This window comes from Mustela nivalis (assembly GCF_964662115.1).
Source record: "Mustela nivalis genome assembly, chromosome: 6".
NCBI lineage: Eukaryota > Metazoa > Chordata > Mammalia > Carnivora > Mustelidae > Mustela > Mustela nivalis.
Window position 1 is genome coordinate 45,917,956 of NC_139025.1, and position 25,430 is coordinate 45,943,385.

Below are 25,430 nucleotides of genomic sequence, written 5' to 3' on the forward strand. Positions count from 1 at the left end.
CAGGCTTACACAGTTCATAGCACTCACCATAGCACATACCCTCCCCAATGTCCATCACCCAACCACCCTCTCCATACCCCCTTTCCCCCAGCAACCCTCAGTTTGTTTTGTGAGATTAAGAGTCTCTTATGGTTTGTCTCCCACCCGATCCCATCTTGTTTCATTCTTTCCTTCCTTACCCCCCAAACTACCCCCCTGCCTCTCAACTCATATCAGGGAGATCATATGATAATTGTCTTTCTCTAATTGACTTATTTCACTCAGCATAATACGCTCTAGTTCTATCCACCTCATCACAAATGGCAAGACTTCAGTTTTTTGATGGCCGCACAGTATTCCATTGTGTATATATACCACATCTTCTTTATCCATTCATCTGTTGATGGACATCTAGGTTCTTTCCATAGTTTGGCTATTGTGGACATTGCTGCTATAAACATTCAGATGCACGTGCCCCTTCAGATCACTACGTTTGTATCTTTAGGGTAAATAACCAGTAGTGGGATTGCTGGGTCATAGGGTATCTCTATTTTCAACTTATTGAAGAACCTCCAGGCTGTTTTCCAGAGTGGTTCACCAGCTTGCGTTCCCACCAACAGTGTAGGTGGGTTCCCCTTTGTCTGCATCCTCTCCAACATCTGTCATGGAACCAGAAAAGACCCTGAATAGCCAGAGGAATGTTGAAAAACAAAGCCAAAATTGATGGCATCACAATTCCAGACTTCAAGCTTTATTACAAAGCTGTCATTATCAAGACAGTATGGTACTGACACAAAAACAGACACATAGATCAGAGGAACAGAATAGAGAGCCCAGAAATAGTCCCTCAACTCTATGGTCAACTAATCTTCAACAAAGCAGGAAAGAATGTCCCATGGAAAAAAAGTCTCTTCAACAAATGTTGGGAAAATTGGACAGCCACATGCAGAAGAATGATACTGGACCATTTCTTACACCACACACAAAAATAGACTCAAAATGGATGAAAGACCTCAATGTGAAACAGGACTCCATCAAAATCCTTGAGAAGAACACAGGCAGCAACCTCTTTGACCTCAGCCACAGCAACCTCTTCCTAGAAACATCGCCAAAGGCAAGGGAAGCAAGGGCAAAAATGAACTATTGGTACTTCATCAAGATCAAAAGCTTTTGCACAGCAAAGGAAACAGTCAACAAAACCAAAGGACAGGGGCACCTGGGTGGCTCAGTGGGTTAAGCCTCTGCCTTTGGCTCAGGTCATGATCTTGGGGTCCTGGGATAGAGCCCCTGCATTGGGTTCTCTGCTCAGCCAGAAGCCTGCTTCCCTTCCTCTCTCTCTGTCTGCCTCTCTGCCTACTTGTGATCTCTGTCAGATAAATAAATAAAATCTAAAAAAAAAAAAAAAAAAAAAAGACAACTGACAGAATGGGAGAAGATATTTGCAAATGACCTATCAGATAAAGGGCTAGTATCCAAAATCTATTAAAGAACATAGCAAAGTCAACACCCAAAGAACAAATAATCCAATCAAGAAATGGGCAGAGGACATGAACAGACATTTCTGCAAAGAAAACATCCAGATGCCAACAGACACATGAAAAAATGCTCCACATCACTCAGCATCAGGGAAATACAAATCAAAACCACAACGGGATACCACCTCACAGTAGTCAGCATGGCTAAAATTAACTGTGTCTCTTCTTGCTCAGAGTACCTGAGACAGCTTCACAGAGGTTTCCACAGGCCACTGTGTGGCTCCAGCTGAATAATGATCAACATACACCACAGAGAAAGCTAACAAGCCTGAAGACAACTTGAGATTGGGACCAGAAAGATACCACAGTGACCCACCGATCAATCATCCAAGATCAGACAGGAATGCTGCCAATCTTGGCAGGTGCCAGGATGGATAAATGATGACAACATAGAAGAGATGCTTCTGACTCCCAGCTCCAGGATGACTCAATGGCACAGGTGAGAACCCCAGAATCTCAGACCCTGAGATTAATTTTTGACCACCTGACAGAATAGAGATAAAGACAGCACATTTCTTACATAACTGCCTATGTAGCCTGGAATGTGGACCCTCCACATCAGTTAATAAAATAAGTTGCAATTTAACCAAATAGAGATAAAAACATTTTTAAAAAATTTTTACTTTTAATTCCAGTATAGTTAACATATGGTGTGATAGTAGTCTCAGGTGTAGAAGCGAGTGATTCAGCACTTCCACATATTACTCAGTGCTCACCATGATCAGTGTACTGAGAGAAAAACAGTTTTAAGAAACAGGAAAGGGGCGCCTGGGTGGCTCAGTGGATTAAGCCGCTGCCTTCGGCTCAGGTCATGATCTCAGGGTCCTGGGATCGGGTCCGCATCGAGCTCTCTGCTCAGCAGGGAGCTTGCTTCCCCCTCTCTCTCTCTCTGGCTGCCTCTCTGACTACTTGTGATTTCTCTCTGTCAAATAAATAAATCTTAAAAAAAAAAAAAAGAAACAGGAAAATAGGGCACAACGTGGACAGGGACAGAAGCAAAATGAGAGCCTCTGCCTCAAGGCATGGAGTCACGCGGCATTTGTACTTGCATTACTTGCATAAGGGTCCTCTCCCTGGAACTCCAGTGCCAGGAATTCTTGGGCGGAGAGCGCCACCCACACTCCTACTCCAGAGGCTTCTCACAGTGTGATCTGACACAGGAGGTTGGTTAGGATTACATTTCGGGTAGCAGGAGTTGCAATAAGACATTTCTTTCAGACCCAGAGTTCTGAAAAGTCCTTTCCAAGAACACTGAAACCTGAACACTGTAAAGGAAAGAAAGGGTCATGGTTGGGAGAACAATATAAAACAAGATAAAACAGAAAAATAAGGACGGGAATGAAAAAATGAGAGAAGTATAGAGAGATAATGCATAAGATCATGTTAGTGGTCTCTAAGCCGTATCCAATATAACCCCTACTCCTAGGACACCCCCACTAACTCAATGGCTTTACTTTGCTCTAGGTTCACATGACATATCAATTCCATTGCTCACATTTTGCTGGTGCTAATAATGGCACGCCAGGTGCCCGCATTTGGCAAAAAGGCCAAAAGTCTTACGTACGTAGTCACTGATACTGAATTTAGGAGTAGGTAAAATAGTCATAAGAGGTCATAACTAGAAACAACTATAGCTCAATTTCCTCATATTACAAATGAAAAAAAAAAAAAATCCAGACCCTCTGCAGATAAATTGTTGCCAGAGGTCAAATGTCTAGTTGGTGACAAACCTAAGTCTAGAATCCAGGTGTCCTAATTTCCTAGACCATACTTACTCTGCTCCTTCATCCCCATATGCTGCTATTCACTACATATCTTGAAACACACCTGCTCTCCCTGATGTCTGTCAATAGCACCAACTTTTTCCCCTTCTGTTACTATGAAGGATACAGTTAAGGACAGCTGAAATCAACAGGACCCACCTACAAAAAGAAAGAGGAGGTGCCTGGTCTTTCAGCTGGTTAATCATCTGACTCTTTGATTTCAACTCAGGTCATAATCTCAGGGTTGTGGGATTGACTTCTGTATCAGGCTCACACTCAGCAGGAAGTCTGCTTAGGATTCTTTCTCTCACTCTCCCTCTGTCTCTCCCACTCATGCTCTCTCTCTGTCTCAAATAAATAAATAAATCTTTTAAAAAAGAGAGGGAGAGAAAGTAATGATACCCAGAGATTCTATTTTTCCACCCATAGAGCTCTACCTGGGAAAGTTCTGGAAAATGCTTATAATAGTAATAAATAATAATAATTTAAAAAACAATTCATTAGTTCTATAGTCACTATATTAGACTATAGTCAGCTGATGGCTGGATGATAGCAGACCTCATTTGGGGAAAGGGTAAACCATCATTGCATCACCATGGTTTTGGTGAGCTCTAAGGGACAGACTTAACACAGAGGAAATAAACAGAAGAAATCTGGGCAGGAAAAAAAAATTGGTTTTTGCTCAATGTTATTGCCAATTAAACTTCTTTGAAAGAAGGAAACAATGTTTATGTTCACATAGGGCATCTTCTAAGAAGGTTGCAATATTTTTTTCAATATGTATCAGAAAACTCTTTGTCCTTGGGGTAAAGCCAAACTTAAGGAAGCCTCATTACCACAGGATATCTTTGCAATTAAGGAGGAACATTAAAAATGAATGGCATAGCCATTGTAAGGAAGCTGAGAAATTGTTCATGTGTCATAGACATTGAGAAGAAAAAAAAAAAACATTTCCATTTCTGAAAATGGAAATCCCCCAATAAGAATACTGATGCTTCCTGATTTTTGTGGAAAGACAAAATTTCTTTATAAGGACACTTCTGTCCAATTTGAAAAATGAGTTCTGGGCTGTTTTTATGTGTTATCAATTTATAGAGTCTCACGGTACATTAGCATCACTTATCAGGCTACTAGGTCTACTGAGAGGCAGTATAACAGATGGAGGAAGTCAGTGCATTATTCAGTCCCTTCTTGTGGGTTTTTCCAAAGCTAGATATCTAACGACATGTCTGTACAGACCATTTCTGGAACTGTTCCCTCATCTTTACTATAATGGAAGGCACCATGATCTTCTTTAATCCATCCTATACCCAATTGATTAACTAATCTTCCCTTTTAAAAAGAGAGGGGGCTGAGAGAATGTTATTCTCCTGCTAGAAATCTATCCATGTCTTCTTATCATATACAGAATAGACTCTAGGCTCGTGAACATGGCATTCAGGGTCCTCTGTGATCTGGCACAAATTTTGCTTGGCACAAAGTGGCAGGTGATTATAGCTTTACTTTCTATATTTGTTGTTATTGTTAATATGCCAGATGGACCTTTAATCTTATTCTTTTAGCTATTTTTTAAGTTTTCATTTCCTCATTTGGCAATTTTCTACTTATAACTTTTGATGGAGGTTTATTAGTTTTTCCAATACATAACTAGGAACTCTCTACCAATTAAAGTTTGTAATCTTATATCAGGAATGTTTTATGACATCTTTTTCAGGGTAGTTGATATGAACTCATGGGTGAATTTAGAAAGTCAAAACACAAAACAGCTTAACTATAGGGCCAGAATTTGTCTTCCTGGCAATTCATGTCTACAATTTCTTTCTGGATAGTTTCCTTCTCACCCTCTGCCCTTGCTGTTTTCTACTAGATTCATATAGAACTACCCAGAGTTTTCTGGCTCCAGATATTTCATACATTGACATTGGCCAATCTTAAGGGTTCTGACCCTTAGTGCCTTTACCAATCTGATAAACTATTGAGAGTTATTGGGTTAATTAAAAAATAATAATAAAAGCTGTCTTTTTCCTTCTAGGTGGCAGGACTTCCTTTGTGTCCAGGATGCCTTCACTGGACCCAGGTCTTAAGACTTTTGAAACCTAAGTGAGGAAGTTGTCATTTAAGAGTTGCTAGTTTGGGGTGCATGGGTGGCTCAGTGGGTTAAGCCCCTGCCTTTGGCTCAGGTCATGATCTCAGGGTTCTGGGATCGAGCCCCACATCGGGCTCTCTGCTCAGCAGGGAGCCTGCTCCCCACCCCTCTCTCTGACTGCCTCTCTGTCTATTTGTGATCTCTCTATCTATCTCTATCAAATAAATAAATAAAATATTTTTTAAAAAGAGAGAGAGAGTTACAGGTTCATTTGCACCCAGGAGTGGGGACTACTTCTATCACCTTTGGAAGAGACTAGTTACTGTTCTTGGGAAAATCTATAAGGTGCTTGACCTTGTTAGTATGTTAACTTGACCACAGATGCTAGGTGATCACATAATATTCTGAAATTGAAGGGAAAGTTTGAAGGGGGAAGCTTTATGATTCCAGACAGAGCAGTAGTACTTTGGGTTCCAGGTGCAAAGTATGGCCCAGAGCTGGAAAGAGGGCTGATCCCTTCTCCTCCCAACTCAGCCTGGCACTGCTCTGGCAGGCACCCAGATGGTGGAGGCTTAGGGAGAGTAAGAACACAGCACCTTGGCAAGGCTGCCACCAGTATTAGGAGGAGACAGCACCATTAGCAAGACAACAGCAATGTTCCTTCAAGCTATTTGGAGGCCAGGAAGGGTGTATGGGTGGACACAGTGTTAGACCAAGGGAAAAGGCTTATTATGGTGGATAGGATGATTATTGTAGTACACAGAAGAGACCATAAGCTGATATAAGCCATCTCTGGGGAACAACAAGAAATATTTGGAATTATTTGACTAGCGATCAGGTCAGTGGAGACTCAAGTGATAATCTGGGCATTAAAAACTTATGACCCCAATTTACACTTAGTGAAAGGTCTGGCCATACTGATTGCACACACTTTAAGGATAAATGCATGAAGATAATGCCTCTACCTTCATTAGGCAACTCTAATTATGGGTGTACGTGAGATCCCATTTAGAAGGAAAGATCCACCATGGCAGGCCTATTGAGGAATTATTTTAAAGTAGGTTGAGCTTTGGGGCGCCTGGGTGGCTCAGTGGGTTAAGCCTCTGCCTTCGGCTCAGGTCATGATCTCAGGGTCCTGGGATCGAGCCCCACATCAGGCTCTCCGCTCCGCCGGGAGCCTGCTTCCTCTCTCTCTCTGCCTACTTGTGATCTCTCTGTCAAAAAAATAAACAAAATCTGTTTATAAAAAAAAAAAAAAAGTAGGTTGAGCTTCGCAATGTCTTTCCTACCAAAATCCGAACAGTGACTTACAGAGGATGGGCCCCTGGTGGGCCCATGTGAGTATGATGGCAATATCAATAGAGACCATGGGATGAAACAAACACTTAGAAGTACCTGGTTTCAACCTGTACCCCTGGGGATAAAAATATATGTTTATAAAAAATAAAAAATTAAAAAAAAAAAAAGAAGAAGTACCTGGTTTCAGCAGTATAGACTAAGTGGCAGTTATATGCAAGGCCCTGTGCCAGATGAAGCAGGAGCTATCAAAGTGCTTACACTTGGGTTGATTTAAGGAAGGTCTTCTCTCCAATCATTTCAGGGACTTAAGCCTGCTCTTCAAATATGATGGATTGTGTTCCTCTCAAAGAAGCTTCCATCAAATAACTTCTTCTTCTTTTTTTTTTTTTTTTCCAAAATAAGTTTGTCATCTGCAGTATCTACATGATTATGGTTTTATATTATTTGGCTTTTCCAATAATCTGTATGTGCTTATCTCTCCTGCCCCACTCTCTGTCTTCTACACAGTTCTTCAAATCCTAGGTCAGTGTGTACATGATCCTTTCTGCCTGGAATATTCCTCTGCAGCCCACCTCTACTCACATTTTCAGTTACCTTTTATTCTCCTTTCAGATCCTGCTTTAGGTATCTCTTTTTCTGGAAGGCTTCTGTGACTATCTCCATCTTTGCCCTCACAGATGGGTTGGGCAACCCTCTGAGCATTGCAACATCACCCTTCAAGGTCTTTCTCAGGTCTCCTTTCAGCTTTACACCTGCCTATTTGTCCATTTTCCCACTGGGCTATGAGTTCTCTCCCTAAAGCTGTGCTTGGCTCATACTTAATAGGCACGTGATACATATGTGTTCATTTCAGTTGACCTTTTGTCAGTTACCCCTAACAACTGTTATGCCTTGAGAGAGAGGTCATATCAATTGTCCTTTATCTTATAAGTAGGAAAATATTGCCTGACCATTATTTATAGGAGCTAAAAGATGCCACTGAAAAGAAAATTCCGTTTATATCCTTTCTTCCCTAAGAATGATAGTAATGAATTCTATGTTTCACCTCTGATTCAAGCTGCTAGGTCTCCAAATCAAACAACTCCAAGAAACTTTCACTTACCTTAAAATTCATTTAGCGCTAATAGGGTTCACATAGTTTTCATGATCTTTGAAGGAGATCAGAAATGGATAGATATCAAAGAATTTCAGAGGTCCCTGGACTCCTCAGAAGAAGATTTCAAAGTGCATGGAAGAGTACTCGAATTCTCATTTTTATCCCTGCAGCCTGTGCCACTGTTAGTAAGAAAGCCAGCTGTGTTAAAGGGGAGAGGGACAGAGTTGCAACGAGGACTTTGTGTACCTAAAACTCGGGTGTATGCTCTCTCCTAGGAGCTGCACCAAGGTAGAGGAGCCAAAAAGGGGTTGAGAGCAGCTCCAGAGAAGAGGATACAAGTAATCACAGGCCATCTAAGGACTGAGAAGTCCAGTTCCCTTTTCCTGACCTCTCTGTGGAGCAAGAGTTCTGAGAGGAACAAGTTTAAGTAACTGAGGAATCACAGGGCTAACTGAAATATAAATAAATAAGGTGCTTTAGATGCTGAATACCACTAATCCTAGTTCATAAAATGCAGAGATAAAAAGAAAGCGGGGTGGGTGGGGGGGAGTAGGTTGAGAAGGGAAAAAAAAAAAAAAAGGAAACCTTTGGAAATACTGGAAGGTGTTGTGTTACACAATGTGTTTGCCACCAGAGGTGCCAGGTGACGACTGTGGGAGGTTCCAGAAGAACTTTCATATACATTATCCTATGTTTTCTTAAGTAACTCTCAGCACAACAAGCGAGGCAAGTATTGTCACTATTCCCACGTAACTGATGATGAATTTGAGCTAAAAGCACACATAGCTAATCTTTGACAGGACTGAGAGCTGATTCTAGTTCTGTCTGCAACCTGTGTGGGGTATCTATGATTTAATTCAATAAATAGTAATTTTATTCAAGTTGAGGAGTCAAGAAGACTGATGTGGTCATCTAAAGAGAAGGCTACTTGGAATAGAGGAAACTCTAAAACAGTGGGAATGGTGGACATCATATTATTCTCCATTTGATTTTACTTGTTTAAAAAAGTTATTGAATTATACAAGTAACATACAAATATATGCTCAATCACTTAAAGTTCAAATAAGGTCTAATTTCATTTCCCCACCACCTTCCAGGACTAACTATGTGGGTGATTTATAGCTTATTCTTTCAGATTTTTACCAGTGATTTACAGATATATAGGTGAATATATATGTATATATATGCACATATTTTTATTGTATATGCATAGTGTGGATTTCTAGGGTTTTTTTTTTTTAAGATTTATTTCATTGAGAGAGAGAGCATGAATGAGAATAAGCATAGTGGGGAGGGACAGAAGGAAAGGGAGAGAGAGAATCTCCAGCAGACTCCCCACTGAGTAAGAAACCCTGCGGGCCTCAATCCCCCAACCCCTGAGATCATGGCTTGTGCTAAAATTAAAAGTCAGACAGATGTTCAACCAACTGAGCACCCCTAGATTTGTGGTGGTTTTTTTTTTTTTAAGATTTTATTTATTTATTTGATAGGCAGAGATCACAAATAGGTGGAGGGGCAGGCAGAGAGAGAGAGGAGGAAGGAGGCTCCCCGCTGAGCAGAGAGCCCAACTCGGGGTTTGATCCCAGGACCCTGTGATCATGACCTGAGCTGAAGGGAGAGGCCTTAACCCACTGAGCCATCCAGGTGCCCCTAGATTTGAGTTTTTAATGTAAAATGTGTAAAAAAAAGTAAATATGTAAAATAATGTAAAAAAAAAAAAAAGTAAAAAGATCAAACCACAGGGTGCCTGGGTGGTTGAGCCTCTGCCTTCAGCTCAGACCATGATCTTGGGGTCCTAGGATGGAGCCCTGGTCAGGCTCCCTGTTTATCAGGGACCCTGCTTCTCCCTCTCCCTGCCCCACCCCTCCAATTGTGCCCTCTCTGTATCTCTATCTCTCTCAAATAAAATCTTTAAAAAAAAGTTCTCCAGTAAAGATTAATCTAGTCATTATTTACATGTTTGACAAAGTTGTTTAAACTCTCGTGCCTGCTTATTCACTCTATTTATAATAAATTCAATAGTGCCTCTCCCACAATTCTTGTTCATATGGAACCGCAAAATGTAGCCTCTCTTGGAAATACAGTCTTCGGAGATATAATTTGTTAAGATGAGGTCATACTGGGGGCTCCTGGGTGGCTCAGTCAGTTAGGCATCTACCTCTTGATCTCAGCTCAGTTCTCATTTCACAGTTGTGAATTTACACCCTGCATTGGGCTCCACGTGGGGTGTAGAGACTATTTAAAAAAAAAAAAAAAAAAAGGAGGTCATACTGGATTAAAGTGGGCCCTAAATGCAATGACTGGTATCCTAAAAAAAAAAGGAGAGTTCAGGGGTGCCTGGGTGGCTCAGTGGGTTAAAGCCTCTGCCTTCCGCTCAGGTCATGATCTCAGGGTACAGGTATCTTCGATCCCTGTGTTGGGCTCTCTGCTCAGCAGGAGGCCTGCTTCTCTTCCTCTCTCTCTGCCCGCCTCTCTGCCTGCCTCTACTTGTGATCTCTGTCAAATAAATAAATAAAATCTTAAAAAAAAAAAAGAAAAGAAAAGGAGAGGTCAGACATACAGACACACAAGGAGGAATGCCATGTGATGACAGAGGCAGAGATTGGCGCAATGTAGCTACAGACCAGGGAACACTGCAAACCGCTGGCAAGCATCTGAAGCTAGGAGAGAGGCATGGAACAGTTCCTTCCTCAGAGCCTTCAGCAGGAACCAAGTTCAATGACACCTTAATTTTGGACTTCCAGCATTCAAAACTGCAAAAGAATGAAATTCCCTCGTTTGAAGCCCCACAGTTTGTAGAAACACAGTTATGGCAGCTCTAAGAAACTAATACACTGTCCTATGTATTCATTAAAATTATTTCCAAAGCACCTCTCAAGAGCATTTAAAGAGATTTATAGTTTCTAACCTGAAAGTATGGTAAGATGAGCGATCTAGGTTTATAATTTCTAACTTGAGAAGTATAACAATATGAATAATCAGATGAAGGACTGTGAGCTCTGACAATTAAGAATTTGAAGTCCTAAATTAAGGAAGTAAAGAAAGCATGAGTTGTAAATGCAAGGCCGTTGTTACTCATTTTTTATATTAAAATACAGATTTAGTCTTAAAGATTAAATTTCTGAAGAACTTAGCTTTTCCACAATCTCATTTTAATTTTTTAATGATATTATCCTAATGGCTATCTAGTTTGGTTCCAAAGGCAATGGGAAAAGCTGTGAAAGGGGTTTGTGGGCTTGTGAGTCTATAATGATTGACATTTGAAAGGTTGATTTATGATGTAAAGGATAAAAACACTGTCTTAAGCAGCAGTTGCAAAAACAATGAATTGATTCTACCACTCAGTCCTTTAAAAACTCAGTAAGTTACTCAGAGTTGCAGTAGAGGAAATCCCCACTGAAACATAGCTCCTTTCCTTTCTACTTCTTATATGAAAATCAGAATAAACTACACATAAGCAATATGCTACATCCAAGTCTTAGCAAAACTTGTGATGATCAATTATTTATTGTTGAAGGTGATATGAATTAAATACTATATGCATAGCATACTATGTATGAATTACATACTATACAGTTTGTGAATAAATAAATATGTACTTTTGGTTTACCTCTGGTGTGAGAAAGGAAAAGATCCTGGAGCACAAAAGTCATCAAATGCAGCTACAGTGGATACATAATGTGGACCTCACAATAGGCTATGGTTATACTCTAACTCACTTTTCTATAACAAAAGGACAGGGATATAGTCAAATCTTCTCTTTCAGATTTAAACAAGCTAATGAAAATGCATAAAGAATGCATAAATATTTTATTGATCTGCAATCTGTTGCATTTGAGTATATACCTTCAATGCCATTGACCTTTATTTCCAAAAAGAATATTTAAAAAAAAATTTTACGGGGTTTTTGTAGGTACAACTTTGAGGCCAGACCTCTTACAAATCTTTAAGTAAATGCATTTGATAATTCTACATTTTAAGTGTGATTTGAAGTAATATAAAAGCAAAAAACATTAGCAAAATAGCAGTAGACAATAAATATTTGTTGAATGAATGTATAGAAATGAATGACTTTATTCATTATGTATTCCTATGTTATTTCTGCTCATGTAGCTACATTTTTATTGTAATTTGGCTTCCTTTATTGATCTGTCTTTAGGGGAAGAATGACTCCTGCGGTCATTCTGGCATTGCAATTATATTCCTCATAGGAACTAAAAAGTTGGCATTCTGGGTTTATTTAAAGATACTTCTAGACTGTGAATGCTTCACAGTAAGGCCTAGCTAGTGCCTGGAACTTAGCAAACATCTAATGTATGTTCAATGAATGTTCCCTGCTTTAGTCTAGGTTGTCATTCCTTTTCATCTGTTCACCCAAAAAAAGACATTCTCTGCCATTGTCCAAATGTTTGTGTACCCTCCAGAAGTCGTATGTCAAAATCCCCAAGGTGATGGGGTTAGGAGCTGGGCCCTTATAAAAGAGGACTCACAGAGCTCCCTAGCCCCTCTGACATGTGAAAACCCAAAGAAAAGATGACAGTCTATGAGCCAGCAAGATCTCACCAAACACCAATCTGCCAGCATCATGATCTTGAACTTCCGAGCCTCTAGAACTGTGAGAAATATTTGTTGTTTATAAATTATCCAGCTTTTGGTATTTGTTATAGTAGCATGAACAGACTAAGACATTCTAATTTTAAGAAACTAGGTAGTGATCCTAAAAATAAAAGTTACAATAAAAATTTAAATGTAGTGGATAAGGTATTTATCAAACAGGAGATAGAGCAAATAGGAATATGGTTATATGACCGCCCTCTTTCTCCATTCTAAATTTTCCATCTGTATATAATGGATTAAGCTATTTCAAGTGTGGGTGTGGTTTATTGGTTAGAATAAACTACATGGCATAAGGCCTAATGACCTAATATTTTTATACAGGTGAAAATAGATTAAAATGAACAATAAGGAAACCTTGAAAAGAGAAGAAAAGGGAAAGGTGGCATAAAATTGTACCATGTAACTTTTGAGAGATGGGGAGGGAAAGATAGTCGTTGTTGTTAGATAGCTCCAGTCATGTCTAATGGGAAAGGGAGGGTGGCAGGACCTGCAGATGAAATGCTTTAGTTAAACCACCTATCTTTGCCTCTTTATCTTTCCCATACCAACCAGAACTCCCTCAGGTTTGGTTCCACATCCCACTGCTTATTGCAGTGGCCTGGATCCACAATGCCAGAAGTCTGAATCAATCATACTTATTTGGCTTATGAGAAGGAGGCTTGGTCTTGCGTAATGATGAAAACACAACATCATTCTTTACATACAACCATGAATGTTCAGATACTGCTCTGTCCATTGCATACAATAATGATGTAGAGTGCCACCTGAAACCTATACCAACAAGTGGGACTGTTATAGATGGAAGCTTCCTCTTCTTGTCAGGATATTATGACCTAAAAAGATGTTTTAAAAAGCAAAAGTAGGGCGCCTGGGTGGCTCAGTGGGTTGAGCTGCTGCCTCCGGCTCAGGTCATGATCTCAGGTTCCTGGGATCGAGTCCCGCATCGGGCTCTCTGCTCAGCAGGGAGCCTGCTTCCTTCTCTCTCTCTCTCTCTCTGCCTGCCTCTCAGTGTACTTGTAATTTCTCTCTGTCAAATAAATAAATAAAATCTTAAAAAAAAAAAAAATAAAATAAAATAAAATAAAAAGCAAAAGTAGGGGGCTCCTGGGTGACTCAGTTATTAAGTGTCTGCCTTTGGCTCAGGTCATGATCCCCGGGTCCTGGGATCAAGCCCCCCCATCTAGCCCCACATCAAGCTCCCTGCTCAGTGGGAAATCTGCTTCTCCCTCTCCCACTCCCCCTGCTCATGTTCCCTCTCTCTCTCTGTCTTTCTCTGTCATATAAGTAAATAAATAAAATCTTAAAAATTTAAAAACTTAAAAATAAAAAGCAAAAGGAGAGTAGTAGCAGGAAGGATCAGATAAAGGATTTTTTTTTTTTTTTTTTAAAGCAGAGAAGAAAGTTGAGAAGAGCAACTTCATGGCCTTTGCCTTGACATGGCTAAGGAATACAAGGAAATAAACACATACAGTCACATGAAATTAGAGATTATATTTTCAAGTATCTTCACTCACTATTAGTCTGCGGCCAGCTACATGCGTCTGTTCTACTAGTTGCAACTCACTTCCACGGGGCAGAAGCAATCTCAACCCCCAGAAATACTGAAAGACATTTCCCCTCACCAAGGTCTGAAGCAAGATAGTGAAATCAGAAGAGAATGTAGGATTCCCTTCTCCTGGATTCTCAACTGGGTTGTGGGGGTTTTATTCATCATCTTTGGGGATCAAGAGCTTCTTCAAGAAAGATCATGCTGCCTAAAAGAACATGGCCTTACCCAACGGACCACAAAAGGATATATATAACCTAATAAACACAACATTGAAATAATAAAAACATTCATTTGATACAGGGTGGAGAGTAATTTTTTTTTAACAGAGGATAATATTCATTAGTGGGAATTGTACTGTCCTAACAGGTTAACATTTGGCTAAAATAATCGGATCAGAAGCCATACAGGTAGGATATGTTCAATCACGAAATAGAGATATTTTAAATGTTATGACATCCCTTATTTTGAATTCCCTTTATGGTACTTATCACACTCTACTATGATGTATCTGTGTACTTGTTTGTATTCCCTTCTAGAGTGTAATGTCCCTAAAGAAGGAACCGAGTCTCCAATTCCCTTTTGTATTGACACCCAGAACAGAGATGCCTGCCACATATATCAAAGAACGGTAGAATAAATGCTTTCATGGGTAGCAAATAAAGCAAAACTCATAACCAAGTTTCATATTCTGCATGTTGTCATAGAAAGACTGGAGAAGAAACTGAAAAGCGAGTACTCAGAAAGCAATATGAATGGAGATGAGTGCTCTGATCTTAGATGCTTTCAGTCAGGGCTGCTGTGTCCAACTGGGCATGTTGTTTGCCACATAAAATTATCATTTGGGCAAGGGCACAAATTGGAGCAAAAATCCAGCCCATGCACTATCCCATACCTTGTATTACAAACAAGAAGCAATGTCCTTTCTTTCAAATTCACTTAGCACTGTACAAGCTAGAGACAGCCATGCTTTGAATTATGGCTTAATCTCTAACAGGTTAGATCACAGGGCAAGAAAAACTGCCCCACTGATCTGATTCTCCACAAGAGGAGTGAAAGAAACAGTGTAGACTGTGTGGTCATGAATTGATGAGGTTGGAGATAGTTTTTCTCTAGATTTTCAACAATAAGGGTGTTGTGCTTATAAAAATTAAACTTTTTTTTGGTAATATAAAAGAACTACACAGTGGAGGCTCAGCATTCAAGTGGATTCCAGAAAGTGAGCTAAAGAATCAGAGAGGCATAAAGAACAGGAAGAGACCGTGAAGATCACAGAATTCCATTGCTGCAAGACACTTTAGAGATCATCTGGTCCAATAATCAGCTCATTTTACAGATAAGGAAACCAAAAAGATCAAGGAGATGATGTGACTTGCCTGCGGTTAGTAAAATTAAGTCTAGGACCTAGTGTTTTCTGGCTTTCAATATAATAATCTATCACAACTGGCTGCACTTACCATCAGTTATAATCAACATTGATTGCACACCCATTGTGCAGGAGAGGTTGAGACATATGGACTCGGTCTCCATCAAGGGCCTTCCAATGAGGTTGAGAAAACGGGAAATAAGTATTGAAAGATAAACAATAATAGAAGGTGGCCTGAAAGGGAAGGTTTAGACTCGGGTTTCTGAGAGGGAATGGTAATGTCAACATTAGGGATCGCAGGCATGGGGTGGAACGCCTTTGTGTGTGCCGACAGTACTGGAGGGACCAGAGTCAGGTGACTAAGAAGCTCCAGGTGAGGACCTGGGTCACAAAAGCAGTGTCAGGAGAAGCCAGCTTCCTGGGGACCTCACCTGTAGCTTAAGCCCTGGGGCGCATGACCCAGAATACAAGGCTGAGTGGGATAAAGCCTCTCCTCACCTGGGCTCTGACCCCTAGAAAGGCGGGGGCCGACGCAGGTGTGCAGGGATAGGAGCGTGGAGGCGAAAGACAATTGAGGCATGTGAGAAGTTGCGGCTGCCCTGAGCTGAGCCACCGCGGAAGGCCACAGAGAGCAGCCAAGGCGCTCGCGCGAGGCCCGGGCAGAGAAGGGGCTTCCGGGGCGGCGCGCGCGGCCGGCAGGGTGGGGCCGAGCACAAGCACCGCCCACGTCGGGCTGCGCGACAATGGGGCGAGCTGTGGAACGCGGCTGCCGCGGGCCTCGGGGGGGCGGAGCGACCGCCGCTGCCTCCGCAGCCCCGGCTGGGATTTGAAAGATTAAAAACTACCGGTGGAGAGGGCGACAACGTTGAATGTGTGGCGGAAGCGCTGGGGGCCACGGCTCGGCGCGGGGCCGGGCAGCCGGCGGCGTCTCCACACCATGAATTATCCGGGCCGCGGGTCCCCGCGGAGCCCTGAACATAACGGCCGGGGCGGCGGCGGCACAGCCTGGGAGCTGGACTCGGATGCGGAGCCGGCGTTCGGCGGCGGCGTTTGCTGCTTCGACCACTTGCCCGGCGGGGACCCGGGTGACGACGAGGTGCCTCTGGCCCTGCTGCGCGGGGAGCCCGGGCTGCACTTGGCGCCGGACGCGGAGGACCACAACCACCACCTGGCGCTGGACTCCTGCCTTAGTGACGAGAACTACGACTTCAGCTCCGCGGAGTCGGGCTCCTCGCTGCGCTACTACAGCGAGGGTGAGAGCGTGAGCGTCGGCTGCGGCAGCTCCTCGTCGCTGCACCCGCCGCCGCAGCCGCCGCTGGTCCAGTCGAGCGCGGGGGGCATCGGCCCAGCGGGAGCGGGGCTCGGGGAAAGGAAGCGCACTCGGTCTGATGGAACAGCCGCCAGGCACCGCTACGAGGTAGTGACGGAGCTGGGCCCCGAGGAGGTTCGCTGGTTCTACAAGGAGGACAAGAAGACCTGGAAGCCCTTCATCGGCTATGACTCGCTCCGCATCGAGCTCGCCTTCCGAACGCTACTGCAGGCCACGGGTGGCCGGCCCCGGGCCGAGGACCCGGACGGCGACCGTGTGTGCGGCCCGGCCTCCAGCTCGGGGGAGGACGAGGACGAGGACCGCGTCTGCGGCTTCTGCCCGCGCGCTGCGGGGCACGAGCCCGAGATGGAGGAGCTGGTGAACATCGAGCGGGTGTGTGTGCGGGGCGGCCTCTACGAGGTGGATGTGACCCAAGGAGAGTGCTACCCGGTGTACTGGAACCGTGAGTAGCCGGCCGGGGAAAGGAGCGGGACGGGCTGCTTGTGGGGCGGACGAGCACCCGGGTGGGTTTGGGACTTGACCGCCGCAGAGAACCAGGCGCTTGAGGCCTGGCGTTTGGGCGTTTGGTAGGGAGAAGGGTGGAGATGAGACACGCAGAGCCGGCAGGTGAAGGGTAAACGAGCAGATGGCAAAATGCAAGCCGCCTGGGGTTCAGAAGAAGATTCTGCCGGGGTAGCGCTTCCTGGGTGAGCTGGGTGCTGCTGCCATCCCCTGGAGGTGATCCAGGAACGGATGCCCAGCCCGAAGGTTAAATTTCGCGATCCTACCTGAACTTTGTCCACCTGGGGATCTGATTCGGTCTCATTTACCCAGAACTGCCTCTGATTTAAAGAGCAGCCTGTCCTCTGAAGTGGGAATGTTAGAGATGATCTGCACGAGAATCAACAGTTCAGTTATGGACTCAGGAAAAGAACATTAATCCCAGGCGGGAAAGGAAAGGAGATAGGTGGTTTCCACCCAGTGCGTTCGGGAGAAGTGGAAAGCACTGCGTGAGCCACTGCTGGCAAATTGGTCTGTTCACTCTCTGTGGAATACTCGTTTTTGTCTCTTACGTTCTTGTTTACTTATTCTCAGTTTGCTTCTTAACCTTGAAAAAATTACTAAGGCCTATGCCTTGGGTCTCCTCATCTATAAAATAGAGATAATTGTATCTACCTTGTAGAGTTGTTGGAGGAATTAAATGAAATAATGTACCTAACCGGCTTGAAACTGTGCTTGGCACACGTGTGATTTATAAGTGTTAACAGCAGGTCTTATTCAATTAGACAGCATCACAATTAAGTTTGTAATTAGGTTAAAAGCAAATGTTGCATATGTAATAATATACAGTAGATACTCTGCTGTGACACAAACTATTGGCCACCAGTAATTTGTAATATATAGTTTTCGTTTTTATGAACCTAGTGCCCTAACTCAGATATCTGTGTCTTCGTTGGTTGTCACCAGCCTTAGGTCTTATCTATATTTTACAGTATTCTGCCTTATATTAACATATATTCATGACTTACCTTCCTTTCTATATGTTTAGCAATCTATGGGCAGAGTCCACCTTTATCTTCATACGCTCATTGGGCCTAGTGCAGTAGATATTTAATAGGTATTGAACTGCATGAGTGATTCTGATAATGTTAAAACATATGAGAAGCATGAGTCACTAAGATAATAATTATAGTTTGTGTCAAATCAAATAAAATAAGCACAGCAGAAAATTTAATTTTTTACTGCACTTAAGGATGACATTGAAGGCATTCGCTAACATTTTCACAAGACAAGATTCGTATGGGATTTGTCACATCACTCCTTTCGATTACAAGCTCACTAAGGATAGGGTATGCCTGTATTCACTCATTTATTCATTCATTCATTCACCTTTTTCATTTTTGCCAAGTATTTGTATGTCCATAATATAGTGGTCTCAGGAAGGCTTTAGGAAAGGTGGAAAAAATAACCCTTACCCTTCAGGAGTCTCCCATTTAGTCTTTTCTTCAAATGTCCTAGACATCACTATGGGTTTTTTTCCTTTGAATGTAGAAAAACAAGGACTTAGTGGAGCAGTAAAGTTGGATAAAATGCAGGGACATCCTTGGAGAGAGGTCTGGAGACCAAAGGATAAATCCTACCCTTAAATCAGCTAAAGTATATTCACCTAGAATATTGTGTGCTCTTTTGGTTTATGGTAAAATCGTGGTTTGTTTGTTTTTTATTTTATTTATTTGAGAGAGAGAGCATGACCGAGAGATCATGAGCTGGGGGAAGGGTAGAAGAAGAAGCAGACTCCCCGCTGAGCAGAGGGCCCTATAAAAGGATCCTTAGGACCTGTGACCGAAGCCAAAGGTAGATGCTTAATTGACTGAGCCACCCATATTCCCTCTGATAAAAATGTTAATGCTTGCAAAGTGCTTTACTATTAAGTGATTTTTCACATTATTTCATAGTGATATAAAATTAATGCTACCATTCTGTTCATGAATAGAATCAGTAAAATTAATGAACATGTCCAAGGTTACTCAGCTAGAAAGTGGTGAAGCATTTTAGAGTCTATTGGGGGAATAGGTGTGACGTCCAAAGAGCATCTGACACACCACCCAAGGGTGAGGATATCAGGAGAGCTTCCAGATAATGTAGGACTGAATCCTAAAGGAAGAATTTAATCAAGGGAATGAAAGGGGAGAGTGAGATGCAGGGAAAGTCATTTCAGCCGGATGGGGTAACATACAAAGACACAGAAGCATGCAAATGCATGACATTTTGAGGAAATTAAGGCTGCACCTGCAAGGACCAAGACATATAGGGTAGGCTTGAGGCTTGACCACCACAGGGACAAGTGTTTGGTCCAGGAGGGGAGGAGATTGTGAAGGGTACCTGCCTTTGAATGGTGCATTTGGAGAGTAGCTAGGAAAGGAACAAGAGGAGATTTGTAATGCTAAGAACTTTGGACTATATCCTGTGAGCATTAAGAAACCAAACAATCAGGGGCGCCTAGGTGGCTCAGTTGGTTAAACAACTGCTTTCAGATCAATTCATTATCCCAGAGTCCTGGGATGGAGCCCCACATGGGACTCCTTGCTCAGCGGTGAACCTGTTTCTCCTTCTCCCTCTATCACTCCCCCTGCTTGTGCTCTCCTGCGCTTGCTCAAGCTCTCTCTCTCTCTGAAAAAAAGAAGAAGAAGAAGAAACCAGACAGTTGAAGGTTCTCTATTACTTAGGTGATTAGTAACAGCACTAAGGCGGAATTAGAGAGTTGGGATATATCATTAGAATGGTAGTGTCCTGAATCAAGAGAAACCATGAAGGCCTACAGAAGTTAATCTGAAAGGAAATGTGGACTTAGTCCTCTCAAATCTTTTCAAAAGCAGATAGCCAATAGACCAGTTATAAGTTAGTTTTCTTGAACTAGCATAACAGCAGCACCTATTTTCACTCCATTTTAGCATTTTCTAGTTTTCTATAGTATACAATCCTGTGGGTATCCCAGGCCTTCATATGAACTACAGTGAAAACACAGTGGTGCTTGTTGTCCCTAATTGACCATTTCTCAGAAAATCCCATGTCACTTTGCTCCAATTGGTTCTTCAGGTATGTCTGTATTACGTAAGTTTTCATACATTCTCATGAGGGTTTATTCCCAGTATGGTCTCGTCAGCTTTTGCAGCTTTGACTTCCTTCTCATTTTACTTTACTTTTTTTAGTTCATCTGGAAGCTTTCTAAAGAATGAAATGAAAGTTAAAAACAAAAACTTCAGAAAGTTCTTACAGAGGGTTGGTGTAGGATTCCAGTGGTTGTTTAGGGTTTTTGTGACCTAATTAAGCCCAATGCACCTGGGTGTCAAAGCCAATAAATTAGCTATGCCTAGTCTAAAAGAAAGTTTTAGTTTATATTTGCTCTTCCTTTTGAACTCTTACTAGCAGACAAAATTTGAACTAATTTAGGGTATATGAATCAAAAGGGGAATAGAATTTGTCTTCTATAGATAGGAAGCCCATATTATTACATAATGAAAAAAGTGTTAATTTTAGGAAATTTATTTTCATTTTATTGTCTGTTTAGATATTTTTCTTACTGCATGTAGACATTTTAGATAAAAACTGATTATTGCTGAGTAATGGCTAAGTGAACTCCCTTGCTGCTCCTCTTCTTTCTAAGCTACTTGTAGCCCTCTACTAGGCTTGTTTTGAGAATTGTTATATATAACATGCCTGGAACAGTGGGTGTTTGGCACAAAGTACTAGGTGTTAACTCTATCTATGTGGATCTCAGAAAACAATAATCCTTATTTGTAGAAACTCACCTGAAATTTTATTAGGATGACCAGCACAAAATTGTCAAGAAGAGGGTTTGTTACTGGCCTGTACCTCACCATAAGTGAAAGAATGTTTATAAAGAATATTAGCAAAAAAGTGGCCCTATTTAGAAATAGTGGTAGAAAGGCATGGGGAGCTTTATAGAGATACTTATGAATTGTCTCATAACAATTCTTATGTGTGCACTGTGCACTAGGGAGATGTAATTTCCATGTATTGACTAAAGTTATTTGACCAAATATTTATATGAATGTAATCCACTTTCTGATATATCTTGTGGTCTACTTGTATTATTATCATTTTAAACCATATTCAAACATTTTAAAAATTAACCAGTCTTCATGATATATTGAAGAAAGAATAATATTCCCACCAAAATGAGGTAGAAAAATAAGGGCTTTTTCTGCAAGTACCAAAATAAAATGGTGTTTATTAACTTGGCATACCTGTAACCATCTCTTCGGTCTTTTTTCCTTTAAGGATTAATAACCTTAATAATTCTTTATGAGGTACAGGGCATCATGGGAAAGTAATGGAGTGCATCCTGGGAGAATTCACTCTTTCTTGATCAGTTTCTCCTCCGATAAAGCAGAACTATAGGGAATGGAGACCAGGGATTGACATGCCTGACTCTGAAAAAGTGTTAGAGTCTTTTCTATCTCTTTTTAGCTGCATTGTCTTCCACAAGCCTGGACTGGAAAGCAGCCTGGGCTGCATTGGAACCCTGGCTGCTCATTTGCAGAATCCTGACAGAAGTCTTCTGAGAACCCTGTTCTAGATCAAGCCTGCTTTTAGACTAGATTTTTCAGGAATCTACTGAAAGAGCACAAAGAAATGAATGACACTGAGTGATATGTAAGAAGGGCAGGATTTGACACAATCTGATCAAGGCATTCAGGACTTTTCTTCCCCTTTACATTGGACCATTACTTTCAAACTGCTTTCATATCAGTTATTGATCCGCCTTGTTTGTATATAGCTCAAATGTAATAATGCATGTTTTACAAGTGCTTTATGTAAATATTCAGAGTAATTGGTATGTCTTTCTTTACTCCGTCTGTTACCCCCTTCTTTTTTTCCTCTCCTTTACTATTTTTTTCATAAAAGAGTCCTTTTATACTGTTCCTTTCTCCAAATACTATTTCCTGGGTCTTTTATCTCCACATCACACACTATAGTTTCTGCTTTGCTAAGATCTGATGTCTAGAACCTTGACAGTGATCCTTTTCTGATCCCCGGTGGTGGGGGGGTGTGTGTAAAAAAAATCTAGATGTTCTGGTCATGGAATCCTCTGAGATTATGGACACTGAGTGAGGACAGTACAGGGATGAAAAGGAGAAAGAGAAATGGAGAATATACTCATGGAAACCTAAGATGACTATTTGGCAGGAGAGATAGGAAGGTAGACAGTTCTAGAATCCCTGATTGTTGGGCAATCTAAGTCATGAGTGTGATAAAATTTAAAATGTACATGTTATCAAGAAAAACTTTAATACTGATAAAGGGTATAGATACCAGTTTCTTCTTTTTTGCCATAATACATTCCTAAAAGCTTGGTTAAAAAGTAGAACAAGGAAAAACATCATTTTTAGAGCTAGTAGTTATAACTTAAAATTCTACTCTTTTTGAGTCTGCTTTGGTAAAGGGAAATTATGCCCTCAAAAATATTTGAATCACTGACAAATGAGTGGATTAGTGGGATGAAAAGCATTATATAGATAATTTTTGATACCCCCAGATTAGGGGACAGGTAAAATTTAGGATGGTGAAAAGATTAGGGGACAAGTGACATTCAAGATTGTAAAAACTGCTACCCATGTTTACTGTCAAGATTGCCTGTGCCAGAGAACTAAAGAAAAATGGTGGAAGTTTTGATATGATCATATAAAAGTAGTTATGTTTTATGTAGTGCTTTCTAATTTTGCCAGATTGCCATACAAGTAAATTATATACTCATTAGTATTTGTTCCAATGTGTTATTACATTAAGTTATATCTAGATAATCTTTATAATCATTGCACTTGTAAGTTTAAATAAATCTGTCGAATGACTTTTGGGCCCAGGCCAGCCTTTAGAAATTACATTGTTATTTGTACTGTTATACCCCAAGACCTCAGGTATCTAGAAATCTTAGAGAAATGTGAATTATGTCTGAATGGATATCTTTTCCAAATTAGTTGAGAGTTAAGCTTTTATTTGTTAAAGGATAATTTTAATTATGTGAACGGAAATCTCTCATGTTACTATTTCTCCTTCTCAGTGAACCGTCATTGTGAAAATTGGTACAGGATAGTTCTTGAGACACATGATGTGGGACAGAGAGCTGCATTAACTGTGCCAAAACATAAATCTTCTAGATCATATGCTATAGAAAGTGCTGCTCAGTAACTTTAGATGACGCATAGGGAGCCTAGTTAGAATTACTTCTGAGTCTTCCTGTAGATAGAGTTAAATGTAGTTCCACCTTTATTTTACTATGTATTAAAAATGATCAGTTTTCAGTTAGTATCTTATTGACTGAACTCATTTTTACCTTATTCTATAGAATTGCTTCTAGATAGGCCTAGGATATCCCTTGTCCACCCGATTCACCCACCTAGACCTTTAGTAATGCTTGCATTGTAACATCTGGTATGTTTTAACATTAAGGACCCCCAAGTTTGTTTATGCTTTAGAAAACAAAATCTTTGCTGTGAATCAAAAGGCAGTTATTGGAGAGAGAGAGGGTCTACTTGAAAGAAATTGTTGAGGACCACTCAAACTGAGGAAAGCGCATTATGGCTGTTTAAGCACTTTTAATGACGCTCACTTTACCATGCTGGCTGTCCACTGCCAAAATGAACCCTTACTGTATGGTTAGCAGTAAATCATAAGGCTGGTATACATGTCTGTGAGGTTTATGAACAAATATTTGCCTTTGTTTGACATTTGCATTGTATAGCAAACCACTCTTATATGAGATTAGCACCACTAACCATGGTTTTGCTTTGTCTTTCACTACAAAAACATTGGGACCTTGTATTTCAGAGTATCTCTTTGGATATAATTTATTTTTTTTAAAGATTTTATTTATTTATTTGACAGACAGAGATCACAAGTAGGCAGAGAGGCAGACAGAGAGAAGAAGGGAAGCAGGCTCTCCGCCAAGTAGAGAGCCTGACGTGGGGCTTGATCCCAGGACCCTGGGATCATGACCCGAGCCGAAGGCAGAGGCTTTAACACATTGAGCCACTCAGGTGCCCCGGATATAATTTATTTTTATTTTTAACCTGTTCACTATTTAGCCTATTATTTTGTGTAAACTACATTATATATTACACTTTTTTGGTGGGCAAAGAAGGGTGTTAATGTGTGTCACATATAACAAATCTTCCTAATCCTGGAATACTGGACTGAATTGTTTGGAATTCTGATTGCCTGACAGGATTCTGTCTTTCATGGGCAGATCTAGAACCCATCAAAGTATTCGGTAGGTCACACATAAAGGGTAGACTTGGTTTACTTCATGTGTTTTCAGATCAGCTCTTCTCCCACCTCAGGTCATCGGTTTTATCTCTTCCCCTTCCAGTTCAGTTCTTACTGGCTTTTCTAGACTGGCAGCCCTGTGTTGTGTTTATGAATGTAAATGATCGCTGATAGCAACTGTGTGGGCCAGAATCCCAGCTCTACCTTTGACTGTGTGACTTTGGGTAACTTAAATTATCTGTGCCTCACTTTATTCTATAAAATGTGGTTAATAGTACCTACCTCTTAAAATTGTTGACATAAATGTGTTATAATAATCAGAGATCTTGAAACCTCCCATGATGTTCTAAATGTAAGTTCTAAAGTTATTCTCCATTTTCCTGACTCTTCTGTCCTTTCAGATTTGCAACCTACTTGACATTCTTGGCTTTCAACTCTCCTGTTTCAATTTGCAGTTCCTTTCCTGGCACAGCATTTTCTTTGGCCTTAACTCTTGGTAATCGGCTCATGATTAGGCACAGGCCTAGAACCCTCTGTGAACTGGTGCCTGCCGCTGTGAGAAGCTCACTGGGTTTTGCCCCAGAAAGAGCTGTCCTGTCTTGAGTTTTCCTAGTTTATGCACCAGAGGTGTGCACCATTTTCTTATATATCTACTGCCTGTGGGAAGGGAGGAATTCTTTCTCAGGAAAGCATTCCAAGTTCTTGAGCATCTACTCTTTTTGGTATGCAGATCCTGTCACCAGCTGTGGGAGGTACTGACTTCATCCGCAGAGCTCATTTAGAACATCTCCACCAGCTACCAGGATTTTTGATACAATAGAGAATTTTACAGCTTTCGAAAGGCTGCTCAGTTTTCAGTTGAGGCAGAGCCAGTAGTGGTTTTGGTCATTAGCCATTTGGCAAGAAAGAAATGGCCCATAATTCCTTTTACAGTGAAAACCTCAACATGAAAACTTTGAAGGAATCAGTTCCTCTTAAATGACCTGCAGTTGAACCTAGAGTGGTAGGAATGGCAGCTAGGTTCTGCACCTAGGGCAAAAATCTAG

The 25,430-nt window shown here is 41.3% G+C and overlaps 1 protein-coding gene and 1 long non-coding RNA gene across 2 annotated transcripts in view; one reads left to right on the top strand and one right to left on the bottom strand.

The window, feature by feature from the left end:
• Positions 1-2,551: 2,551 nt before the first annotated feature.
• On the bottom strand, positions 2,552-15,936 carry LOC309866514. Its single transcript, XR_014312729.1, has 3 exons — positions 15,786-15,936; positions 10,383-10,511; positions 2,552-2,779 (listed from the first exon to the last, which is right to left on the bottom strand). It is a non-coding gene; the product is annotated as an uncharacterized lncRNA (long non-coding RNA).
• Positions 15,937-16,063: 127 nt separating this feature from the next.
• DDHD1 (DDHD domain containing 1) overlaps positions 16,064-25,430 on the top strand; it is a 30,708-nt gene continuing 21,341 nt past the window's right edge. Inside the window, exon 1 of the mRNA XM_082734265.1 lies at positions 16,064-17,059. Within this exon, the coding sequence (XP_082590391.1) occupies positions 16,225-17,059 (835 nt within the window). The 5' untranslated portion in view covers positions 16,064-16,224. The remainder of the gene's footprint in view (positions 17,060-25,430) is intronic.